Genomic DNA, 23,364 nt, shown 5'->3' with positions numbered 1-23,364 from the left:
CAGCGCCAGTACCTATTCCGCCGTTCACCCTCCCCGCCGGCGACCCCCCCACGCTGGAGCAGCCTCTCCTCGCCGCCGTTCACCCCCTGCCAGCTTTATCTTCCCTGTAGCACGTAGGTAATCTTTTTCTTTTCTTTTTAGTTTTCTGTTTTCAAAACAGAAACAATTCTGATTTTGTTTTCTTAATAAATTTTATTCTACAAATCCAATTAAAGTGATTCTTTTTTTGCATTAGATCACAAATTTCTTGTAGTTTCCGAAAATATATAATTTGATTATGTTTGAATTTATAAAATTTGAGTTTGAACAGATTTGATTTAAATCTTGTTTTGCTTATACCGGGAGTTTAAAAATATATTTTTAATTAATTCTTTTTGCTAATGATCGTATTTATTAGTAGGTTCAGTTTCATAATTTTTGAGATATTTTATCTTGGGGTTTTCATCAAAACAGATTCTGATTTGGTTATGGAAGACAATTTTTCACCGTGTGCTATAGCTATTTTCTTATTAGATGCTTCATTTTGATTTATTGTCATTGTGGTGCTTATTGTGTGAAATTGTTTGTGTCGATAGATTATACGGAGTGCGAAGCTTGTTATCTAGACGCGATCGAGCTCGACAACCATCTGCAAGGCAAGTCACGTTGATCATATTCTACCTATGTTTTATATGCATAGTAGTTTTATCTTCTTCACCCAATTGCATGCAAAGTAGGTACTTGGAAATTTGGATCTTGATGTAGTATCATGTGGTAGGCACCCATCACCCTTGTTACTTTGGCCGGGACATTATTGTGCTATGCTCCTAGTAGACGGGGTTTGGTTGAATGTTTATCATGAGTGTTGTGAGAACTTAATAATCAAGACCTGAAGACTCAAAGACTTGCAAGACCTCAGAACGAAATGTACTTCTGGGTGAAGGATGGTTTAGATGGGCTCCCTGGGGAAACCAGTGGATGACCCGGGATGCATGGAGAAGCGCCATGGCATCTTGGGGAAAGCTTCACCCAGGCACGAAGAGATGGATGGATACTTCAAGACCCAAGGCTTACCTGTACAACCACAAGTCATTATGGGCTCTAGCTTGGTTGGACAACGTGGTGACTCTGGACATGCGGTGCTACGAGATGTAGAAGAAACGGTAGGATTGGATGGGCACCGTCAGAGTCTCAGAGGAACCCGTTGAAAGACCATGTTTTGATCATCCGGTTCTCAAACACCCTGAAGTGCGAGGATTTCAACGGAGGCGATCAAATCTTGTGGGGAACGTGTGCAAAACTCTGCAGAGCACTCAAACCTAATCGATTAGCCGTGTCCACGGTCATGGACAACTTGATGTACTGTGTGTGCCAGCATACTGGTCCAGGGATGGCACAGATACACAGAGGCATGACTCGTTTTGAGTTGGGTCGCTACAAATTGACTTGTAAATTTGTGTTCAGGATCACTTCTTGATCATTACTAGTTCTCGTTTGTGTATACGCATAGACCAGTACTCTTATTCCTGCAATCATAAGTTAGCCAACCAAAATGCTTAGTGCTTGTGACAGCCTCACCATTTAATCTTTTCTCGCCCATTAAGCTTTGCTGGTTTTAATACCCTTGGTAATGAGATTGCTGAGTGCCTTAAAGGCTCACATATTACTACAACAACACGTGCGAGTACATGTAAATCAATGCTTTTACGTGGGAGCGATGGTTGTCCTATTTGAAGTTCTTCTTCTTCGACGATCATAGGATGGGTTCTCGGTTAGCAGCCTGGGATTAGCACGGTGGACGTCGTCGTCTTTCGTTTGTTTTCATCCGTATTCGGATCCTGCTCTTGTGTATGATGATTGCTATGTATTGATGTATTGAGATATTCACATTGCAGCTTGCTGCGAGTGTAAAGCTACGTCTTCCATTCTCTTCTTTTGAATACATGTATTTGTCATGACATCCACCTTCCTAAGTGTCTTCGATATGCGCTTCTATCCTTAGCGAGACTTTCAAGTTTTCGTGAAGATAGGACCGCGTATTGAGTGTTAGAAGGACCCACCATCCGATATGTCATCCCCGACGGAGGAGACGTCTCAACCGCCATATTCGGATCTGTGCCAAAGTCGTCGTCACCCCCGCCAAGATCGGATCTAGGCCGGTCGTCACCGGCCATGCCCAACCCCACCTTCATCATGTGGTCGGTCTCCACCCGCACCACCATAATGGCCTTTAATGGGAGCCATCACGCCACCATGAATCGAATAATAGGCCACACTCCCGGGGATCTAGCACCCTCGCCGAAAATACAACCTGGGAGGGAGGAGCATCCCTCCACCGTCGTCGTCCAACGCACGTGCTTTGCCCAGTGTTGTCCCCCGACGGCGACAGATGGGAAGGAGGAGGGAAGGATCCAGGGTGGCTAGCGGTTAGGATTGCGCCTGTCGTGTCGCCCACAAGGGGAACGCCACGAGCACAGGAGAAGGAAGCTTTGAATACCCACTATGTGTACAAATGATCCTTGGTGGCCAATGCATTCCTTGGCAACTAGAATATACTCTTTTAAGGTATATCAAGATTATGTGGCCGATTTGTATTTCGTCGATCAGTCTTCATACTTAATGTTTTGATGATTTTTCCAATTTCTGACATAGTGGTATTTCGAGCCAACCATGGTGAAGTCCTCGACTTGTTAGTGGTCCACACATTTTTCTGGGTTTATTCTAGCCTCTCGACGATCTTCCTTCAGCGAAAGGAGACATTTTCGTCAATTACGAAGACGCACTTCGGCAATTTCAGAATGATTTGCCAACTCGGTCTTTTGAAGGTGTTCATAGGGATAGAATACGTGTGCATGGGTTTGTAGGAATGAATGTATGTGCATATGTATAATCATGTGCGATTGTGCGTTGTGTTAAAAAAAGAGAAGTGCTTCATGTGCACGTAGCAATTCCGTGGCTTGTCTCACACCATCACATTATCCGGAATCGGTGGATGGCGACCCGCGCGTTCGGCCCGAGCCGGCGACCGCGGCACGCATCCAAACCAAACCTCACCGGGCCGGTCGGACCGGTCGAACCGGACCTGGACACGCCATTATTTGCCGGTTCAGCTCGCATCTCCAGCCTCCTCCAAGTCCTTACTCCTACCACTGACGAGAGAGAGAGAGAGAGAGAGAGCATTGAGCTCTTTGGATTTGTCTACCCCTCCTCTCCAACCTCCCCCCGAGCTGCCTCCCCTTCCAAAGCTCCCCACTTCTCTCGTTCCGGCGTCGCATTCGCCCCGCCCGCCCCGCCGATTTCCTCGTCGCTCACCCTAGCTCGCAGCCTCTCGTCAGCGGGGCTCCACTCCGCTCGGAGTCCCGCCCCCCGCGCCACCCGTCGAATTTCTCGACTCATTCTCTCCGGCGGCTCTGGGTGCGGGCTTTCGGTCCGGGGCGCCGCGGCCCGCGATCATTGCCGGAGGAGAGCTCTTTTCTCGGAGGGGCCTGGTGCGGAGTCTGGAGTATCCGCGGCGTGCATAGGTTAGATCTGGAGCTTTCGGCGCTCTGGATCTGAGCTGTTGATAGGCTGCATTTTTTTTATTTCCTTCTCTCCGTCGCTATCGGTTTGCTTTTTCTTGCAAGTTCCCGGAGACGGCAGGAACTCAGCGCTCGCTGATCTTTCTTTGCAGGTTTTGGTGGAGGAATCGGGACTGGCGGTCGCAATCCTCCCAACCATTTTGGTGGTGTCCGTTCTGGGTTACTAGGGGGGTTTGCGTGTCTAAATAGGGTATGGACGGCAGATGCAGTAACTACTAGCATCTCTTGAGGAAACTTGAGCCGCAGATCTGAAACCCATTTGTGCCCCTTGCTGTAGTTGTAGCCCTGCCAGATGACGTGAACGATGCTGCTCTCTGGTGCTCCCTTGCCATTGCTTGCTGCTAGTGTTTGCTCAACAAATCTGGCTGGAGGCTGATCTGCCCGAAGCCAGCATTAGTTGTATGCTCTCTGCGTCTGGTTGAGCGGGGTGAAAGGTTGCAGCTTCTTTCTGTTGATTTCGTCGGCTTTCTTTAGTAGCTTTCATAACCTGGAGATTGCAAGCAAACAGATCCCCTCCTGCAGCTCTAGTAATAAGGTGGTGCTGGGGGAAGGCACCATGACCTATTTTCCCGAGGAGGTGGTGGAGCACATATTCAGCTTCTTGCCCGCACAATGTGACCGGAACACGGTTTCACTTGTTTGCAAGGTATGGTATGAGATTGAAAGGCTGAGCCGGCGAACTGTCTTTGTGGGTAACTGCTACGCCGTGCGCCCCGAGCGTGTGGTGCTTCGGTTCCCTAATGTGCGGGCACTGACAGTGAAGGGGAAACCACATTTCGCTGATTTCAACCTTGTGCCGCCTGATTGGGGTGGGTATGCCGGACCATGGATCGAGGCAGCAGCCAGGGGCTGCGTGGGTCTTGAGGAGCTGCGGATGAAGCGGATGGTGGTGTCAGATGAGAGCCTGGAGCTGCTTGCCAAGTCATTCCCACGATTCAGGGCCCTAGTTCTTATCAGCTGCGAGGGGTTCAGCACTGATGGACTAGCAGCTATTGCAAGTCACTGCAAGTGAGTCTACTTAAAATTGCAGCTTGTTAAGGCAACATAGTTTTCTGATTTGCTGCTTTAGTTTCTGCATGCATCTAGATCTTATGGTTTAACATGGTGAGGTATTGAAATATGCAATGCCTTTCTTGCTCTTTTCTAATTAGCTACAAGCCTTCTTGCTGAAATATTTATGCTTGCATGTGCCAATCCTGGGAGGGGGCACAGCCCCCCACCCCCACCCCCACCCAGCCATGCAGTAAGCTCCGGCATTGTGCACAATTCTGTAGCTACAAACACTCCGAATTGGCGGTCCGTTCTAGTGTTAGATTCGTGTATAGTATGTCTGTTTTGTTTTTTACTTAGCTCGTTACACTTTACATTTTATCAGTTAATTTTGTCTATACTTTCTTTTTGGTACGATGAATTGGTATTGTTATGCTCATGGTGCGCACAATCTGCCAGGGCAGGATGCAAGTTCTGATTAATTTAATTAATGCATTATTATCATCTCAATTTTATAAAGGCACTAATGTAGTCTTGTTACATGCATTTAATGGTCAATACACTGACATTGTTTTCTATATTGTTATCTGGTCTAGGCTCCTGAGGGAGTTAGATTTGCAGGAAAATGAGGTGGATGATCGAGGGCCAAGGTGGCTCTCCTGCTTCCCTGATTCCTGCACGTCCCTTGTCTCCTTGAATTTCGCCTGCATCAAAGGGGAGGTCAATGCTGGTTCATTAGAGAGACTTGTTGCTAGATCCCCAAGTCTTCGGAGTTTGAGGTTGAATCGCTCTGTGTCAGTAGATACACTCTCGAAGATATTAATGCGCGCCCCTAATTTAGAGGATCTAGGGACTGGGAACTTGACAGATGACTTCCAAGCTGAGTCGTATCTCAGGCTGACCCTTGCATTGGAGAAATGCAAACTGCTGAGGAGTTTGTCGGGCTTTTGGGATGCTTCCCCTTTCTGCCTTCCATTCATCTATCATGTATGTGGGCAACTAACAGGTTTAAACTTGAGCTATGCTCCGACACTCGATTCTTCTGATCTCACCAAAATGATCAGCCACTGTGCGAAACTCCAACGTCTTTGGGTGAGATCCCTTGCTCCCGTGCTCACTTTACTGTTTTTATGCTTGATTAAGACAATTCAGCACAGGTTCTGAGCCTTTATCCTGTATGCTGTAGGTACTGGATTGCATCGGGGATAAGGGCTTGCAAGTGGTGGCCTCCAGTTGCAAGGATCTACAAGAACTCAGGGTATTCCCGTCAGACTTCTATATCGCCGGGTATTCCCCAGTAACAGAGGAGGGACTTGTTGCAATATCCTTGGGCTGTCCAAAACTGAGCTCATTGCTATATTTTTGTCACCAAATGACCAACGCCGCACTGCATACTATAGCTAAGAACTGCCCTAATTTCACGCGATTCAGACTCTGTATTCTTGAGCCTGGGAAGCCTGATGCCATGACAAACCAACCATTAGATGAAGGTTTTGGTGCCATTGTTCGTGAATGCAAAGGGCTAAGACGATTGTCAATATCAGGTCTTCTCACCGACAAGGTTTTCATGTATATTGGTAAATTTGCAAAACAACTTGAGATGCTTTCAATTGCATTTGCTGGAGATAGTGATGCGGGAATGATGCATGTTATGGAAGGATGCAATAATCTGAGGAAGCTGGAGATTAGAGATAGCCCATTTGGTGATGCTGCACTCTTGGAGAATGTTACCAAGTATGAGACAATGCGATCCCTTTGGATGTCATCGTGCAACGTCACAGAAAAGGGGTGCCAAATTCTTGCATCAAAGATGCCAATGCTTAATGTGGAGGTTATAAATGAGGTAGATGAGAGCAATGAAATGGATGAGAACCATGGAATCCCCAAAGTTGACAAGTTATATGTTTACCGCACCACTGCTGGGGCAAGGGATGATGCACCAAATTTTGTTAAAATCCTATAGAGCTAGCTGAGAATTGCCTGGTATCTTGTTAATGTAAAAGGTAATCCTTCTCGAATTATCTACTTCTTTAATTTAGAAAACATCTTGTTTGTTTGAAGAGTTTTCACTTTGAAGTTGCATTCTTTTGCTTCTCCGCAGCTCTCATATGATCCTGTAAATATGTTGTGCATGCAACACAAGATGCAAGTGATTTTTTCAAAAGATGGAAATACAGTACATGCTTGAAAATGATGTCGGAACCAACTTTATTCATCCAAATCTCAATCTACTTTTCTCACTAGATTGTAGTTAAGTCAATCATAGTGCCAACACATAGAGTCTGGCGATATATTGCATGATATGATCCCCATCTGACCTCTCCCTATACTGGATTGCTTTTACAGATGGTCGGCGGAATGGAATCCGGCCGGGGCCTGTGGACAGTGGCAAGTCTCCGGCTGCACCCCCTCCGCTTTGCAGCGCCAGGGAAAGCCACGTCAGTGTGCTCCTTATCCTGGAGCATCTCTGTCCGGGGATCCATCATTCCCTTTTTAGCGTCTGGTCATATGGCCACTGCCTTTACCCTGTGCATTGTTCTTTTTCTTAAGAGGACCACCAACCAACCAACCAATCCTTTCTTTTCCTTTTTCCTCTACTATGTTGTGTACTCCGTAGCCATTTGCTTTTGACATTGCCACAGTGGGATGTGCTTCTGCTGTCGTTCTTGTAAACGTTTGTTTGAACCTGACCAAAAGGACGGTGGCTAATGATCTTGCTCCCGTGAAAATGAAATCATGCAGCAGAGGCTGGAATAATTTGTTGCTCATCAGCCCATTACTTCATTTTCGGCACTTGTTACCGCCCCTTGTGTTTTTAGCTAATGTGTGCGTCCGGACGGGCGCATGCCGTGCCGGCTGTGCCCTTGTTTTCTCTGTGCCCTCGAAGCCAACGAAATCAAGCCGCATCTTGCCCTTTTGTGTGTATTAGAGCATCTACAACCACAACCACGATTGCCTATTCTACTGTCCTATACGAGTCCGGGCGCGTCAGCTGGCAGTGCCTGGAGAGAGCCCATTTTGTGCCTGGATAGAGAGATAGACTAGTTCTTCCCAACTATAAGTATTTAGGTACGGAGGGAGCAGGTCACATCAGATAGCATAAAAACATAATAAATCGGACTTTCCAACTACAAATATTTAGATAGAGAAAAATAGGTCATATCAGATAGCATAAAAACATAGGTCACATCAGATAGCATAAAAACATAATAAATCGGACTTTCCAACTACAAATATTTAGATAGAGAAAAATAGGTCATATTAGATAGCATAAAAACATAACAAATCGGACATCAGACACATAGTTCATCTAGAAGAGCAGACATAGTTCAAATTTAACCTAAATAGAAGATAAAACAACCAATATATAAACATAAATAGTGGGACGGCCGGAGTTTTCCAACTATAAATATTTAGATACAGAAAAATAGATCATATCAGATAGCATAAAAACATAAAAAATCGGACATCAGACACATAGTTCATTTAGAAGAGCAGACATAGTTCAAATTTAACCTAAATAGAAGATAAAACAACCAATATATAAACATAAATAGTGGGGGCGGCCGGAGTTCACCACTTCCTCGTCGTAGGTCATACCAAATAGCATAAAAACATAACAAATCGGACATTAGACACATAGTTCATCCAGAAGAGCAGACATAGTTCAAATTAAACCTAAATAGAAGATAAAACAACTAATATATAAACATAAATAGTGGGGGCGGCCGGAGTTCACCACTTCCTCGTCGACCGCTTTCCCTTGGGTCCGCTGGGGATATACCAACAACACCATATATCAACAAGACCTACGTCGCTATCATAGCCGTAGAGTCCGCAAAGAACTTTTCAGGAAGGCGACTTAGTGCTCCGTTTGATTCAAGACCAAATAGACATGCATAAACTTTCGCCACCATGGGAGGGGTCTTTTGTCATCAGCAAGAACCTCAATAATGGGTCATATTATCTGATTGACATACGTGAGCATAAGAAGTCACGTGCCTGAGAGGAGGAAACAAACAGGTCTTGGAACATTGTTCATCTTCGGTCTTACTATACTTAGAGTCACTCGCTTCGCAACATTATACATACCTATGTATACATCTTTGTGTTTAATATAATAAAGCCAACACCCCTGAAACTCAGGGTATCTCTTGTTTCAACTATAGAATTGTCCGAGTCTTTATTCTTTGAAACACAAGTCATTTGGAGGCACCGACACAACGAGTTAGCCACTTATAATTTCCTTCTTGACCCGGCTACAAGCCAAACAAACAAAAAATTATGGCTAAACCCGCCTGTCTGCAAGATGCTTCTTCGAACAAGATGACCCCGTGTACTCTCGATAAGTCAATCCTTATGGCCCTGAACTTATCCAGGTTAAAACACGCTTGTGTCACGTGAGAGCCGACATACAGAAAGCGAGGATACTCCATGGGTTATTGAGCCGCCTTATTTGAAACTTGATTAAACCTGCATGTTCGCTCCATGCTACTCCGACCTTGTGTACTCTAGGATAAGTCGCATCCGAACTTATCCAGGTTAAAACATCGATTGGGTCATGTGAGGCCAAAAAGCGAGGATAAACTAGTGGCTATCATGCTAGTTTCATTGAAGTAAGATTTGAGCCTCGAAAAAGTCGATATACATTGCCGAGCTTGTTGAGGAACGTAGTAATGATTCAAAAAAAAATTCCTACGTGTCATCAAGATCAATCTAGGAGATGCTAGCAACGAGAGAGAGGGAGAGCATCTTCATATCGTTGAAGATCGCTAAGCGGAAGCGTTACTATGAACGCGGTCGATGGAGTCGTACTCGCGGCGATCCAATCCAAGCAGCGAACGAACGGTGCCTCCGCGTTCAACACACGTACAACCCAGGGACGTCTCCTCCTCCTTGATCCAGCAAGGAAGAAGGAGAAGTTGAGGGAGAGCTCCGGCAGCACGGCGACGTGGTGGCGGTGGAGCTTGTGGTTCTCCGAGAGGGCTTCGCCAAGCACCGCGTAGGAGGAGAAGTGGAGAGGTAGGGCTGCGCCAAGGGGAGAGGTTCAAGGGTGTGCGCAGCCCTCCCAACCCTCCACTATTTATAGGAGGAAGGGGAGAGGGGGCCGACCACCCTAGGGAACCCTAGGAGGGGCGTCGGCAACCCTACGAGGGGGGCGACGACGGCCCTAGGGGTGGCTCGCTTCCCAAGTTGGAGGGAGGCATCCTCACTGTGATAGCCTGGCTTATTAGGGATGATAGACTACTCATATAAATAAGGAATTTCTTCTTTTCTGGGAGCCCATTCAAACAGAACTCACAGGTTAAGCGTGCTCGGCTTGGAGTAGTTCTAGGATGGGTGACTGAGCGGAAAGTTCATCCCGGGTGCGCATGAGTGAGGACAAAGTGCGCAGAAAAGACTAGTATTGATATGTGGGGCGAGTCTAGATCCCGCCAGGAGTAACGACCACCGGCGGGTGTGTCCGGGGCGTTACAAGTTTGGTATCAGAGCATTTGATATGGTGGTCTACGCGAGCGGTCGAAGACTAGATGATCACTAAGTGATCCTGAACACCTACTTACGTCAAACATAACCCCACCGTGTTCCCGATCGAAGAGAGGTCTTCGAAGGAGACAGTCACGGTTACGCACAGAATTAGCAGTTTTATTAGAGTTACTTTAAGTTATCTAGAATCGGATGTTAACAAATTATCCATGTTTGCCACATAACCGCGGGCACGGCTTTCCGAAAGATTAACCCTGTAGGGGTGCTCCAACTAGTCCATCACAAACTGCCATGGGCCGCAAAGTAATCCTCTATCACGAATCTCGTGATCTCGTCAGATTTCAGTAATCCTCTATCACGAATCTCGTGATCTCGTCGGATTCCTTAGAGGAAAACCTCAACTTTGAGGAGACCCAAAGTTTCACCGGGATTCCTATACGCAAGATATATCGCTAAGGTAAGACGAACCTAGCAGGACCTCCCGTCGTGTCGACGACCCCGATAAGAGCCGCGTATCTCAGTCTCAGGACACGACGGATGAGTCACACTATTGGTTATACCAAACCTCGGGTTGCCCCGTGGTGGCCCCATAATCTGCTCAATTTGGACCAACACTCATGAGGAGCACTGACCCGGGTTGTTGATTAAATCCTCGGGGTAGCTATTTCCTATGCAAATTATTATTAGGTGATTAGAAAATTAAAACCAACGTTGGGTCTTGCCGGACAAGCCTTAACACCACACGATTTATCTACGGGGTCCCCATAACAACCCCGACCGTGTTAGGAGTGATCAGTTATGGATCAAAACACCGGTAATCGAAACTAAGGCGGCAACAACGGAACAAATCACCCGACAAAAGGCTAGGCTTTCCATCATTTACCAAGTATATAGGTGCATTACTTAAATAACAGTTTAAACATAATGATATCAAAATACTCATGTTATCACATGAGACAGCTGGCACCTGCAACTAGCAAAGCTATTCATTAGAAGCTGAGCAAGCCTACTTAGCCAATCAATATTAGCTAGGAGGGGAAGGTGTTTGGGTTTCATGGCAATGCCATGTGGCATATTTATCAAGTGGTAGGCAGCGAGCATATATCGAAGGAAACGTGATTCTAAGCATAACAAAGCTAGATACGGTATCAAGGTCACGGTCATCTTGCCTGAGATGTCTTCAGCTTGGAACTGCTCTTGATCGTCCTGCACGTACTCTCCAGAATCCACGTACTCGCTCTCCGACCCCGATGCTACCCAAGATAAAATAACAGCCAATGAACACCAACACAACATGATGCAACAAACAATATGATGCATGAGATGAGTTGATAAACTTATGGACAAAACTTCATACTAAGCTATCCTGACATGCATGAGGATGGCATGAACAGGTGCATCACGAGAAAACGATGTAAAAACACATAAAGAACGTTGACAACGGAGCTACAGATCAACCGAAAACTACGAAACAAGATATGGAGTCCTACGGTTCAAATCAACCACAAGCACACTCCAATGGCACTCCTCTGGTGTTACCAAGTTGCCACATGATCAAACAATCAAATACAAGTGGGGTGGTGCATGGAATCACACCACACCATCAACAATGCCCACACAAGCTTCAAAACAACTAAAATATGCAATCTGTCCTAAATAGCATCATAGCAGTTTGTCTACAACATTCAAAGTACCCAGAGCCACCCAAATGAGCCAAACAAGATATGTGGAAAAAACCATTCAAAAGCTCTACAAGCCTGTGCAAGAAGTTACTGCGAAGGCATCACACATGAAAATATCTATGGACACAAACTTGGACAAAAATAACAGATTCTGGGACTTAGTGAAAATCTCAAATTTTCACGAGCTGCTTATGCTCTGAAGCATTTTGGCAGCCTCCAAAATGATATCTACAGGAAGTGAAAGAGCATGAAATTTAACAGAAAGCTAGACAAACACAAAAGCTCACAAACCTTAGTTTATTGCATGGGCTCATTCCCCACACATGAGCTTGTGCAACCAAATCAACAAGGGAAGAAAATAACAGCAGATTCTCAAACTTAGTGAAAATCACAGGTTTTCACAAAGCTGTCAATTTCAGCCAAGTGTCAACTTTGACAAGGCACAACAAGTACATACAAGATCTTATGAACAAAACAAAGACCCCATGCTGTAGAGGGGTTCACCCACTACTGCCACATCAAGGATTCATCCTCATAGGGCCACAACACCACATGATACTAAGCTCTAAACATGGCATCAAGATAGAAAAATGACATTTTATGAAGTTGCTCTAAAGTGAAATCTGATTCCACCAGTGGATTCCTGGGATGATTCTACCCCAAAAGCGTATATAATACTCCATCCGTTCCTAAATATAAGTAGTTTTAGAGATTTCATTAGAGGACTACATACGGATGTACATAGACATATTTTAGAACGTAGATTCACTCATTTTGCTTCGTATGTAGTCCATTAGTACAATCTCTAAAAAGACCTATATTTAGGAACGGAGGGAGTACATGGGTACTTGCATGGAACATGTAGGCACAAAGCTAGCTCGAAAAACAACATATAAATCAATATGAGCATAAAGGAATATCATCACATGTGAATGAAGCATAAGTGGCATCTCTATACCTACCTACGCACACACACAAGGTTCATACACCATCACATCAACATATTGGCAATCATGAGGGGTTAGCCCTCATGCACAAGTGCATATGTGCACTCATGCCCACACACACACATGCATGAACACCTACACACCTACACATAATCATGTGTGCTCTCACACACACAAGAATGGCCTCATGAGGGGTAGACCCTCATTCACATGTGCATGGGTGCACCCACATACACACACACACACATGTATGCATATCTAGATCCTTCACATACACACTAAAGCACATACACACACTATATGAGTACATGCACACTCATGTAGGTCCTCACACACACTCTAATGCATCTACACATGCACTCACACACATACACACTACTCACATATACATACACCTACCTAGGTGTTCAAAAGAACACCCCATGGTTTACTAGGCAACCATGAACACACTTGCTCATGTGTGTGTGACACACACACACATACACTACACACTACACATAATCACACAAGCACTTGCACACCACTCAAACATACATAAAAGCTAAACTTAAAGGATTAAACCCACTGGTTTTGATAAATCCCAAGTCAACTTGTTGCCCAAGATATGCATAGTGAAACAAAAAAACAACACATCAAAAATAAAAGGGGAGCCACTTGGATCGAACCCAGGACCCCCTGGTGCCACACATCACACCACACCACTGGGCTACTTCCTTGCGTTCGACAGATAAGGGGAAGTGTGCAGGTTAAGCCCTCCTGCCAAGCAACCACAACAACGAAACAGAAATAAAAAGGGGGGCTTGGGTTCTCGAACCCACGACCACCCATGCGCTAAAACCATCCACTACCACTCTGCTATGCGAATGACACTTAAGAGAGGGGGGGGGCGCTACTCTTTTGAGTATCCCCCTCTATTCCATCTACAGAACGACGGCGGCCGGGACAGGGGCACGACTCCGGCGACGCTACGCACAAAATTGAACGGAGGGAACTTCTGGGAGGAAGAGGGAACCACCAGGGTTCCATTCCTGGCCGGAGCTCACCGGGAGGCGCACTACAACTGCGGCTCCACGAGCACCTACTTCCGGCTACGGCGGCGACAACATAGAGCTATGGCGATGCTACGCGCACTTGGAGACTCTACGCGAGGGGAAGAGGAAGAAGGGGGAGGAGCTTCTCACCCTAGCGTGCTCGGGGAAGGGCTTGCTACCGAGAAGAGGAAGAAGGGGAAGACGCCCGCGACGACCCGAAGCTCCGCTCCGGCGATGTCGTCGTGGAGGAGGCGCCAGGAAGGGGAAGCAGCCCCTTAGCGACGGGAATGGAACGGGGGAAGAAGCCCCATCCTCGTGGACGCCTCGGACGCCACGGGGACGGCTGCCGGCGACGAGGAGGACGCGGATCGTCGGCGACGCTCACTGAACTCTGTGAACCTCGCTCTAGATCTTACCTATCGAGGGGGAAGAAAGGGGGAGAGGAAAGGGGCTGGTGGCGAGCGAGGAGGAACCCTAGGCACGCACGCCGAGGCCCATTTTATAGGAGGGAGGAGGGATGCCTCGACGTCCGTGGGGGGACGGCGCTCTCTCTCTCTCTCGGGGCCTAACGGAAAGCAGGGGAGGAAGACAACGCCGTCAGGAAGAAGGAAGGGACGCCGAGATGGGCTTCGCGCGAGAGAAAGCCAGAGAGATGGGCCGAGGAAGGAGGGAGCCAGCCCAGGTGCATCTCTGTTTTCAAAACAAAGGGTTTTACCTATTTTAATTAAACGAAACAGAACTCAAAATGCCCGGTGCTCCACAGGGCTTGGAAAAATAAAACTAAGGCACATAGGGCATAAGGGAATTATGCCCTATTTAAATAAAATGCCTAACAAATTTTTGGAGGATTTAGATTAAATCCAAAACAGAGATTTTCACTGCTGTTTTGTCAATAAACCCCACTTAACTATAGTTTTAAAAACCCCAAAACCATATCCCTCAAACACAAGAAAAACTACAAAATGAACAACATTTTTAAAACAGGTTTGGAGCAAGTTAAACTTGAGCTCAAATAAATAAAGAAGAAGGGGCCTTTTGAAACCTAGTTTAAAAAACAAGCATAGTTTAAAACCCAAGCTTTGCAATCACCACATGATCACACCACATACCACATGCACTCATCAAGGATCAACCACAACAACAACACAACGGAGAGACATGGATGCCATGGATGCCATGATGCAAAGGTGACGACACCACATAAGAACACATGAAATGATAACTCTCATATAGCATGACCACATGGATCCAAACATGAAAGGTTTCCAAATATGGCAAGGTTACATCTCGGGCATTACAAACTCTCCCACACTACAAGAAGATCTCGTCCCGAGATCTAGGACTAAAAGAAATCTGGAATTTCGGAACGGAGGTGATCCTCGCGCTCCCAAGTGGCCTCTTTATCGGAATGATGTGACCACTGCACCTTGAGAAACTTGATTGACTTATTGCAGGTCTTGCGCTCAGTCATCTCGAGAACTGCAACTGGATGCTCACGATAGGATAGGTCGGGTTGAAGGTCGATATCCTAAAGATCAACTGTGCGCTCGGGAGTCTTGAAGCCTCTTCGGAGCTGAAAGACATGGAACACATCATGCACATTTGCGAAGTTTGAAGGGAGCTCAAGTTGATAAGCAAGGTCGCCTCTCTTGCCAACAATTCTAAAAGGCCCAACAAAACAAGGAGCAAGCTTGCCTTTGATGCCAAAACACTGAGTGCCCTTCATAGGAGACACTTTGAGATAGAGGAAGTCATCAAGCTCATAAGACATGTCATGATGCTTGCTATCATAGTAGCTCTTCTGACGGGACTGCGTTGCTCTAAGATTATCCCGAATGACCTCACACATCTCTTCTGCTTCTTTGATCAAGTCATTCCCAAGAATATGACGCTCGCCGGTCTTGGACCAGTTGAGCGGGGTACGTCACTTCCTGCCATAGAGAATCTCAAATGGAGCTTTGCCTGAACTTGCCTGATAGCTGTTGTTATAAGAGAACTCAGCAAAAGGTAGGCAGTCTTCCCACTTCATGCCAAAGGAAATGACACAGGCTCTTAGCATATCCTCGAGGACCTGATTGACTCTCTCCACTTTCCCACTAGTCTGAGGATGAAAGGCTGTGCTGAATAGAATCTTAGTACCCATCGCAGACTAAAATGAGTCCCAAAACTTGGAAGTGAAGATGCTTCCGTGATCCGAAGAAATCAGCATTGGCACGCTGTGCAAAGAGACTATCCTCGAAGTGTACAACTCTGCAAGCTGAGCTGCCGAGATAGACTCCTTGAGTGGAAGAAAATGAGCTACTTTGCTCAACTTGTCGATGACGACGAAGATGGCATCGTTACCCTTCTTGGACTTCAGAAACCCGGTGACGAAATCCATCTCAATATGGTCAAACTTCCACTCGGGAATGGGCAATGGATGCAAAAGACATGTTGGACGTTGATGCTCTGCTTTCACCCTTCGACATACATCACATTCATTTATGAACTGAGCAATCTCACACTTCATGCGAGTCCACCAGAAGGTCTGTTTCAAGTCCTGATACATCTTGGAAATTCCTGGATGTATTGAGATAAGAGAGTTATGAGCTTCTTCCATGATAACCTTTTTGAGATCACCTTTCGGAACGACAAGACGATCCTCAAAGAATAATGTATATCTGGCATCAACACTGAAGCACTTATATTTGGGAACTCCCTTTGCCAAGCCAATCTTAACTTTCTTCACCATTGCATCAAGAAGTTGAGCTGCTCGGACCTGGTCTTCCAAGGTAGGAGAGATCTGAAGATTTGCAAGAAATCCCTCAGGTACTAACTGAAGGTTGAGCTTTCTGAAAGATTCACAAAGATCAGGTTGGCGAGGCTTCAGAATGAGACTGTTGCAGTAAGCCTTCCTGCTCAAAGCATCTGCCACGACATTAGCTTTGCGTGGAGTGTACTCAACGTTCGGATTAAAATCTTGGAGCATTTCCACCCAATGAGTTTGCCAAAGATTGAGGTTAGGCTGGGTGAAGATGTACTTGAGACTCTTGTGATCGGTGAACACTTCAACCTTTCGTTCCAACAAGATCTGGTTCCCTCCCCTTTTCGGCTCATGTGGCCCTCCGAGACAGATGGACCCTCCCGGTGGACCCCGGTGCCCTTTCGGTGGTCCCGGTACAATATCGATAAACCCCGAAAACTTTCCGGTGACCGAAACAGGACTTCCCATATATAAATCTTCCCCTCCACATTATTTCGGAACTCCTCGTGACGGCCGGGATCTCATCCGGGACTCCAAACAACCTTCGGTAACCACATATACAATTCCCATTACAACTCTAGCATCACCGACCCTTAAGTGTCTAGACCCTACGGATTCGGGAACCATGCAGACATGACCGAGACACCTCTCCGACCAATAACCAACAACATGATCTGGATACCCATGTTGGATTCCACATGTTCCATGATGATCTCATCGGATGAGCCACAATGTCAAGGATTCACTCAATCCCCTATACAATTCCCTTTGTCTATCGGTATGACACTTGCCCGAGATTCGATCGTCGGTATCCCTATACCTTGTTCAATCTCGTTACGGGAAAGTCTCCTTACTCGTTCTGTAACACATGATCCCGTGGCTAACTCCTTAGTCACATTGAGCTCATTATGATGATGTATTACCAAGTGGGCCCAGAGATACCTCTCCATCACACGGAGTGACAAAGCCCAGTCTTGATTCGTACCAACCCAACAAACACTTTCGGAGATACCTGTAGTTCACCTTTATAATCACCCAGTTACGTTTTGACGTTTGATACACCCAAAGCATTGCTACGGTATCCAGGAGTTGCACAATCTCATGGTCTAAGGAAATGATACTTGACATTAGAAAAGCTCTAGCAGACGACCTATATGATTTTGTGCTATGCTTAGGATTGGGTCTTGTCCATCACATCATTCTCCTAATGATGTGATCCTGTTATCAACAACATCCAATGTCCATGGCCAGGAAACCATGACCATCTAGTGATCAACGAGCTAGCCAACTAGAGGCTCACTAGGGACATGTTGTGGTCTATGTATGCACACATGTATTACGGTTTCCGGTTAATACAATATAGCATGAAAAATAGACAATTATCATGAACAAGAAAATATAATAATAACCATTTTATTATTGCCTCTAGGGCATATTTCCAACAGTCTCCCACTTGCACTAGAGTCAGTAATCTAGTTACATTGTGATGAATCGAACACCCATAGAGTTGTGGTGCTGATCATGTTTCGCTCGTGGAAGAGGTTTATTCAAAGGATCTGCGACATTCAGATTTGTATGTACTTTACAAATATATATATATATCTCCATCCTGAATGTATCCACGAATGGAGTTGAAGCGGCGCTTGATGTTCTTGGTCTTCTTGTGAAACCTGGGCCCCTTGGCAATGGCAATAGCTCTAGTGTTGTCACAGAAAAGAGTCATCGGGCCCGACCCACTGGGAATCACTCCTAGGTCGGTGATGAACTCCTTCATCCGGAGTCCTTCCTGTGCTTCTTCCGAAGCACCTATGTACTCCACTTCACATGTAGATGCCACCATGACGCTTTTCTTGCAACTGCCACATCATTCGAAATGTACGCGTATCCGGTTTGTGACTTGGAGTCATCCGGATCTGTGTTGAAGCTAGCATCTACGTAACCCTTTACGACGAGCTCTTCGACACCTCCATAAACGAGGAACATATCTTTAGTCCTTTTCAGGTACTTAAGGATATTCTTGACCCCTGTCGAGTGATCCACTCCGGGATCACTTTGATACCTCCCTACCAAACTTATGTCAAGGTTCACATCAGGTCTGGTACACAGCATGACATACATAATAGAGCCTATGGCTGAAGCATACAGGACAATACTCATCTTTTCTCTATCTTGTGTCGTGGTCGGGCATTGAGCTGTGCTCAATCTCACACCTTGCAATACAGGCAAGAACCCCTTCTTGGACTTATCCATATTGAACTTCTTCAATATCTTGTCAAGGTATGTGCTTTGTGAAAGACCAATGAGGCGTCTCGATCTATCTCTATAGATCTTAATGCCTAATATGTAAGCAGATCCTCCAAGGTCCTTCATTGAAAAACACTTATTCAAATAGGCCTTTATTCTTTCCAAAAGTTCTATGTCATTTCCCAGCAATAATATGTCATCCACATATAATATGAGAAATGCTACAGAGCTCCCACTTACTTTCTTGTAAATACATGCTTCTCCATAAGTCTGTACAAACCCAAACGCTTTGATCACCTCATCAAGGCGAATATTCGAACTCTGAGATGCTTGCACCAGCCCATAGATGGAGCGCTGGAGCTTGCATACCTTGTCAGCATTTTTAGGATCGACTAAACCTTCCGGCTGCATCGTATACAATTCTTCCTTAAGAAAGCCGTTAAGGAATGCCGTTTTGACGACCATTTGCGAGATCTCATAATCATAAAATGCGGCAACTGCTAACATGATTCAGACGGACTTCAGCATCGCTACGGTTGAGAAAGTCTCATCGTAGTCAACTCCTTGAACTTGTCGATAACCCTTAGCGACAAGTCGAGCCTTATAGATGGTCACATTACCATCCGCGCCAGTCTTCTTCTTAAAGATCCATTTATTTTCTATGGCTCGCCGATCATCGGGCAAGACCACCAAAGTCCATACTTTGTTCTCATACATGGATCCTATCTCGGATTTCATGGCTTCAAGCCATTTGTTGGAATCCGGGCCCGCCATCGCTTCTTCACAGTTCGAAGGTTCACTGTTGTCTAACAACATGATTTCCAGGACAGGGTTGTCGTACCACTCTGGTGCGGAACGTGTCCTCGTGGACTTACGAAGTTAAGTAGTAACTTGATCCGAAGTTTCATGATCATCATCATTAACTTTCTCTCTAGCCAGTGCAGGCAACCCAGAAACATTTTCCCGTAATGCGCTACTCTCCGGTTCGAGAGGGGGTACAATTACCTCATCAAGTTCTACTTTCTTCCCACTCACTTCTTTCGAGAGAAACTCTTTCTCTAGAAAGGACCCATTCTTGGCAACAAAGATCTTGCCTTCGGACCTGAGATAGAAGGTGTACCCAATAGTTTCCTTAGGGTATCCTATGAAGACACACTTTTTTGATTTGGGTTCGATCTTTTCAGGTTGAAGTTTCTTGACATAAGCATCACATCCTCAAACTTTCAGAAACGACATCTTAGGTTTCTTCCCAAACCATAATTCATACGGTGTCGTCTCAACGGATTTAGACGGTGCCCTATTTAAAGTGAATGCGGCAGTCTCCAATGCATATCCCCAAAATGATAGCGGTAAATTAGTAAGAGACATCACAGATTGCACCATATCCAATAGAGTGCGATTAAGACATTCAGACACACTGTTACGCTGAGGTGTGCCAGGTGGCGTGAGTTGTGAAACAATTCCACATTTCGTTAAGTGCGTGCCAAACTCGTGACTCAAACATTCTCCTCCACGATTATATCGTAAGAACTTTATTTTCTTGTCACGTTGATTCTCTACCTCACCCTGAAATACCTTGAACCTTTCAAAGGTTTCAGACTTGTGTTTCATTAAGTAGACATACCCATATCTGCTTAAGTCATCATTGAGGGTGAGAACATAACGATAGCCACCGCAAGCCTCAACGCTCATTGGACAGCTTACATCGGTATGTATTATTTCCAACAAGTTGGTTGCTCGCTCCATTGTTCCGGAGAACGGAGTCTTAGTCATCTTGCCCATGAGGCATGGTTCGCACGTGTCAAATGATTCAAAATCAAGAGACTCCAAAAGTCATCTGTATGGAGTTTCTTCATGCGCTTGACACCGATATGACCAAGGCGGCAGTGCCGCAAGTATGTGGGACTATCATTATCAACCTTGCATCTTTTGGTACTCACACTATGAATATGTGTAACATCACGTTCGAGATTCATTACGAATAAACCATTGACCAGCCGGGCATGACCATAAAACATATCTCTCATATGAATAGAACAACCATTATTCCCAGATTTAAATGAGTAGCCATCTCGCATCAAACGAGACCACGATACAATGTTCATGCTCACAGCTGGTACTAAATAACAATTATTGAGGTTTAAAACTAATCCAGAAGGTAGATGTAGAGGTAGTGTGCCGACAGCGATCACATCGACCTTGGAACCATTCCCGACGCGCATCATCACCTCGTCATTTGCCAGTCTCCGCATATTCCGCAACTCCTGTTTTGAGTTACAAATGCGAGCAACCGCACCGGTATCAAATACCCAAGAGCTACTACGAGCGCTGGTAAGGTACACATCAATAACATGTATATCATATATACCTTTGATGTTGCCGGCCTTCTTATCCGCTAAGTACTTGGGGCAGTTCCGCTTCCAGTGATCGTTTCCCTTGCAATAATAGCACTCAGTCTCAGGCTTGGGTCCATTCTTGGGCTTCTTCCCGGCAACTGGTTTACCGGGCGCGACAACTGCTTTGCCGTCCTTCTTGAAGTTCTTCTTACCCTTGCCTTTCTTGAAACTAGTGGTCTTATTCACCATCAACACTTGATGTTCCTTTTTTATTTCCACCTCTGCTGATTTCAGCATTGAATACAACTCGGGAATGGTCTTCTCCATCCCTTGCATGTCGTAGTTCATCACAAAGCTCTTATAGCTAGGTGGAACTGATTGGAGGATTCTGTCAATAACCGAGTCATCCGGAAGATTAACTCCCAGCTGAGACAAGCAGTTGTGCAACCCACACATTTTGAGTATGTGCTCGCTGACAGAACCATTTTCCTCCCTCTTACAAGTGAAGAATTTGTCGGAGACTTCATATCTCTCGAACCGGGCATGATCTTGGAAAACCAGTTTCAGCTCTTGGAACATCTCATATGCTCCATGTTGCTCAAAACGCTTTGAAGCCCCGGTTCTAAACTATAAAGCATGCCTCACTGAACCAGGGAGTAATCATCACTATGCGATTGCCAAGCGTTCATAACGTCTTGAGTCGTTGGGAAAACGGGTGCGTCACCTAGCAGTGCATCAAGGACATATATTTTCTTGGAAGCTATGAGGTTGAGCCTCAAGTTACGGACCCAGTTCGTATAGTTGCTTCCATCGTATTTCAGCTTGGTTTTCTCTAGGAACGCATTGAAGTTCAGGGGGACATTTGCGTGGGCCATTGGATCGAGAATATAGATTGTAAAGACAATTTTAGACTAAGTTCATGATAATTAAGTTCATCTAATCAAATTATTTAATGAACTCCCACTCATATAGACATCCCTCTAGTCATCTAAGTGATACATGATCCACATCGACTAGGCCATGTCCGATCATCACGGAGACAGACTAGTCATCAATGGTGAACATCTCCATGTTGATCGTATCCACCATACGACTCATGTTCGACCTTTCGGTCTCTCGTGTTCCGAGGCCATGTATGTACATACTAGGCTCGTCAAGTCAACCTAAGTGTTTTGCGTGTGTAAATCTGGCTTACACCCGTTGTGTGCGAACGTTAGAATCTATCACACCCGATCATCACATGGTGCTTTGGAACAATGATCCTTCGCAACGGTGCACACTTAGGGGGAACACATTTCTTGAAATTTTAGTGAGGGATCATCTTATTTACTACCGTTGTTCTAAGAAAATAAGATGTAGAAACATTATAAACATCACATGCAAATCATAAAGTGACATGATATGGCCAATATCATCTTGCACCTTCGATCTCCATCTTCGGGGCACGACATGATCACCATTGTCACTGGCACGACACCATGTTCTCCATCATCATAATCTCCATCATCATGTCTTCATGAAGTTGTCTCGCCAACTATTACTTCTACTACTATGGCTAATGGTTAGCAATAAAGTAAAGTAATCATATGGCGCTTTTGATTGACACGCATGTCATACAATTAATAAAGACAACTCCTATGGCTCCTGCCGGTTTTCATACTCATCGACATGCAAGTCGTGAATCCTCTTACAAGAACATGATCTATCTCAAACATCACATATATTTCATCACATCCTTTTGGCCATATCACATCACATAGCATACCCTGCAAAAACAAGTTAGACGTCCTCTAATTGTTGTTGCAAGTTTTACGTGCTGTTATGGGTTTCTAGCAATAAGGTTTCTTACCTACGTCACAGCCACAATGGTGATATTCCAATTGCTATTTACCCTTCATAAGTACCCTCTTCATCGAATCCGATCCGACTAAAGTGGGAGATACGGACACCCGCTAGCCGCCTTATTCAACAAGTGCATGTCAGGCGGTGGAACTAGTCTCACGTAAGAGTATGTGTAAAGTCGGTCTGGGCCACTTCATTCCACAATGCCGCCGAATCAAGATAAGACTAGTAACGGTAAGAGAATTGACCAAATCATCGCCCACAACTTACTTGTGTTCTACTCGTGCATAGAATCTACGCATAGACCTAACTCATGATGCCACTTTTGGGGAACGTAGTAATAATTCAAAAAAAATTCCTACGTGTCACCAAGATCAATCTAGGAGATGCTAGCAACGCGAGAGAGGGAGAGCATCTTCATACCGTCGAGGATCGCTAAGCGGAAGCGTTACTATGAACACGGTCGGTGGAGTCGTACTCGTGGCGATCCGATCCAAGCACCGAA

The 23,364-nt window shown here is 45.4% G+C and overlaps 1 protein-coding gene across 1 annotated transcript; it reads left to right on the top strand.

The window, feature by feature from the left end:
• Positions 1 to 3,136: 3,136 nt before the first annotated feature.
• On the top strand, positions 3,137 to 7,315 carry LOC123426568 (transport inhibitor response 1-like protein Os04g0395600). The gene is made up of 5 exons (XM_045110424.1): positions 3,137 to 3,500; positions 3,650 to 4,565; positions 5,144 to 5,639; positions 5,734 to 6,550; positions 6,894 to 7,315. The coding sequence occupies exons 2-4, from the start codon at positions 4,114 to 4,116 to the stop codon at positions 6,508 to 6,510; spliced, it is 1,725 nt and encodes a 574-aa protein (XP_044966359.1). The 5' UTR covers positions 3,137 to 3,500; positions 3,650 to 4,113; the 3' UTR covers positions 6,511 to 6,550; positions 6,894 to 7,315.
• The last annotated feature ends 16,049 nt before the right edge of the window (positions 7,316 to 23,364 follow it).

This window comes from Hordeum vulgare, chromosome 2H (assembly GCF_904849725.1).
Source record: "Hordeum vulgare subsp. vulgare chromosome 2H, MorexV3_pseudomolecules_assembly, whole genome shotgun sequence".
NCBI classification, from domain to species: domain Eukaryota; kingdom Viridiplantae; phylum Streptophyta; class Magnoliopsida; order Poales; family Poaceae; genus Hordeum; species Hordeum vulgare.
This window is presented reverse-complemented; position numbering and strand designations above follow the sequence as displayed.

Excerpts from the sequence above, each read along its gene's own strand:
- LOC123426568 (XM_045110424.1), top strand. The coding sequence starts at position 4,114 with ATGACCTATTTTCCCGAGGAGGTGGTGGAGCACATATTCAGCTTCTTG. Across the intron at positions 4,566-5,143 it reads GCTATTGCAAGTCACTGCAA|GCTCCTGAGGGAGTTAGATT; the intron begins GTGAGTCTACTT and ends TATCTGGTCTAG. Across the intron at positions 5,640-5,733 it reads CGAAACTCCAACGTCTTTGG|GTACTGGATTGCATCGGGGA; the intron begins GTGAGATCCCTT and ends TGTATGCTGTAG.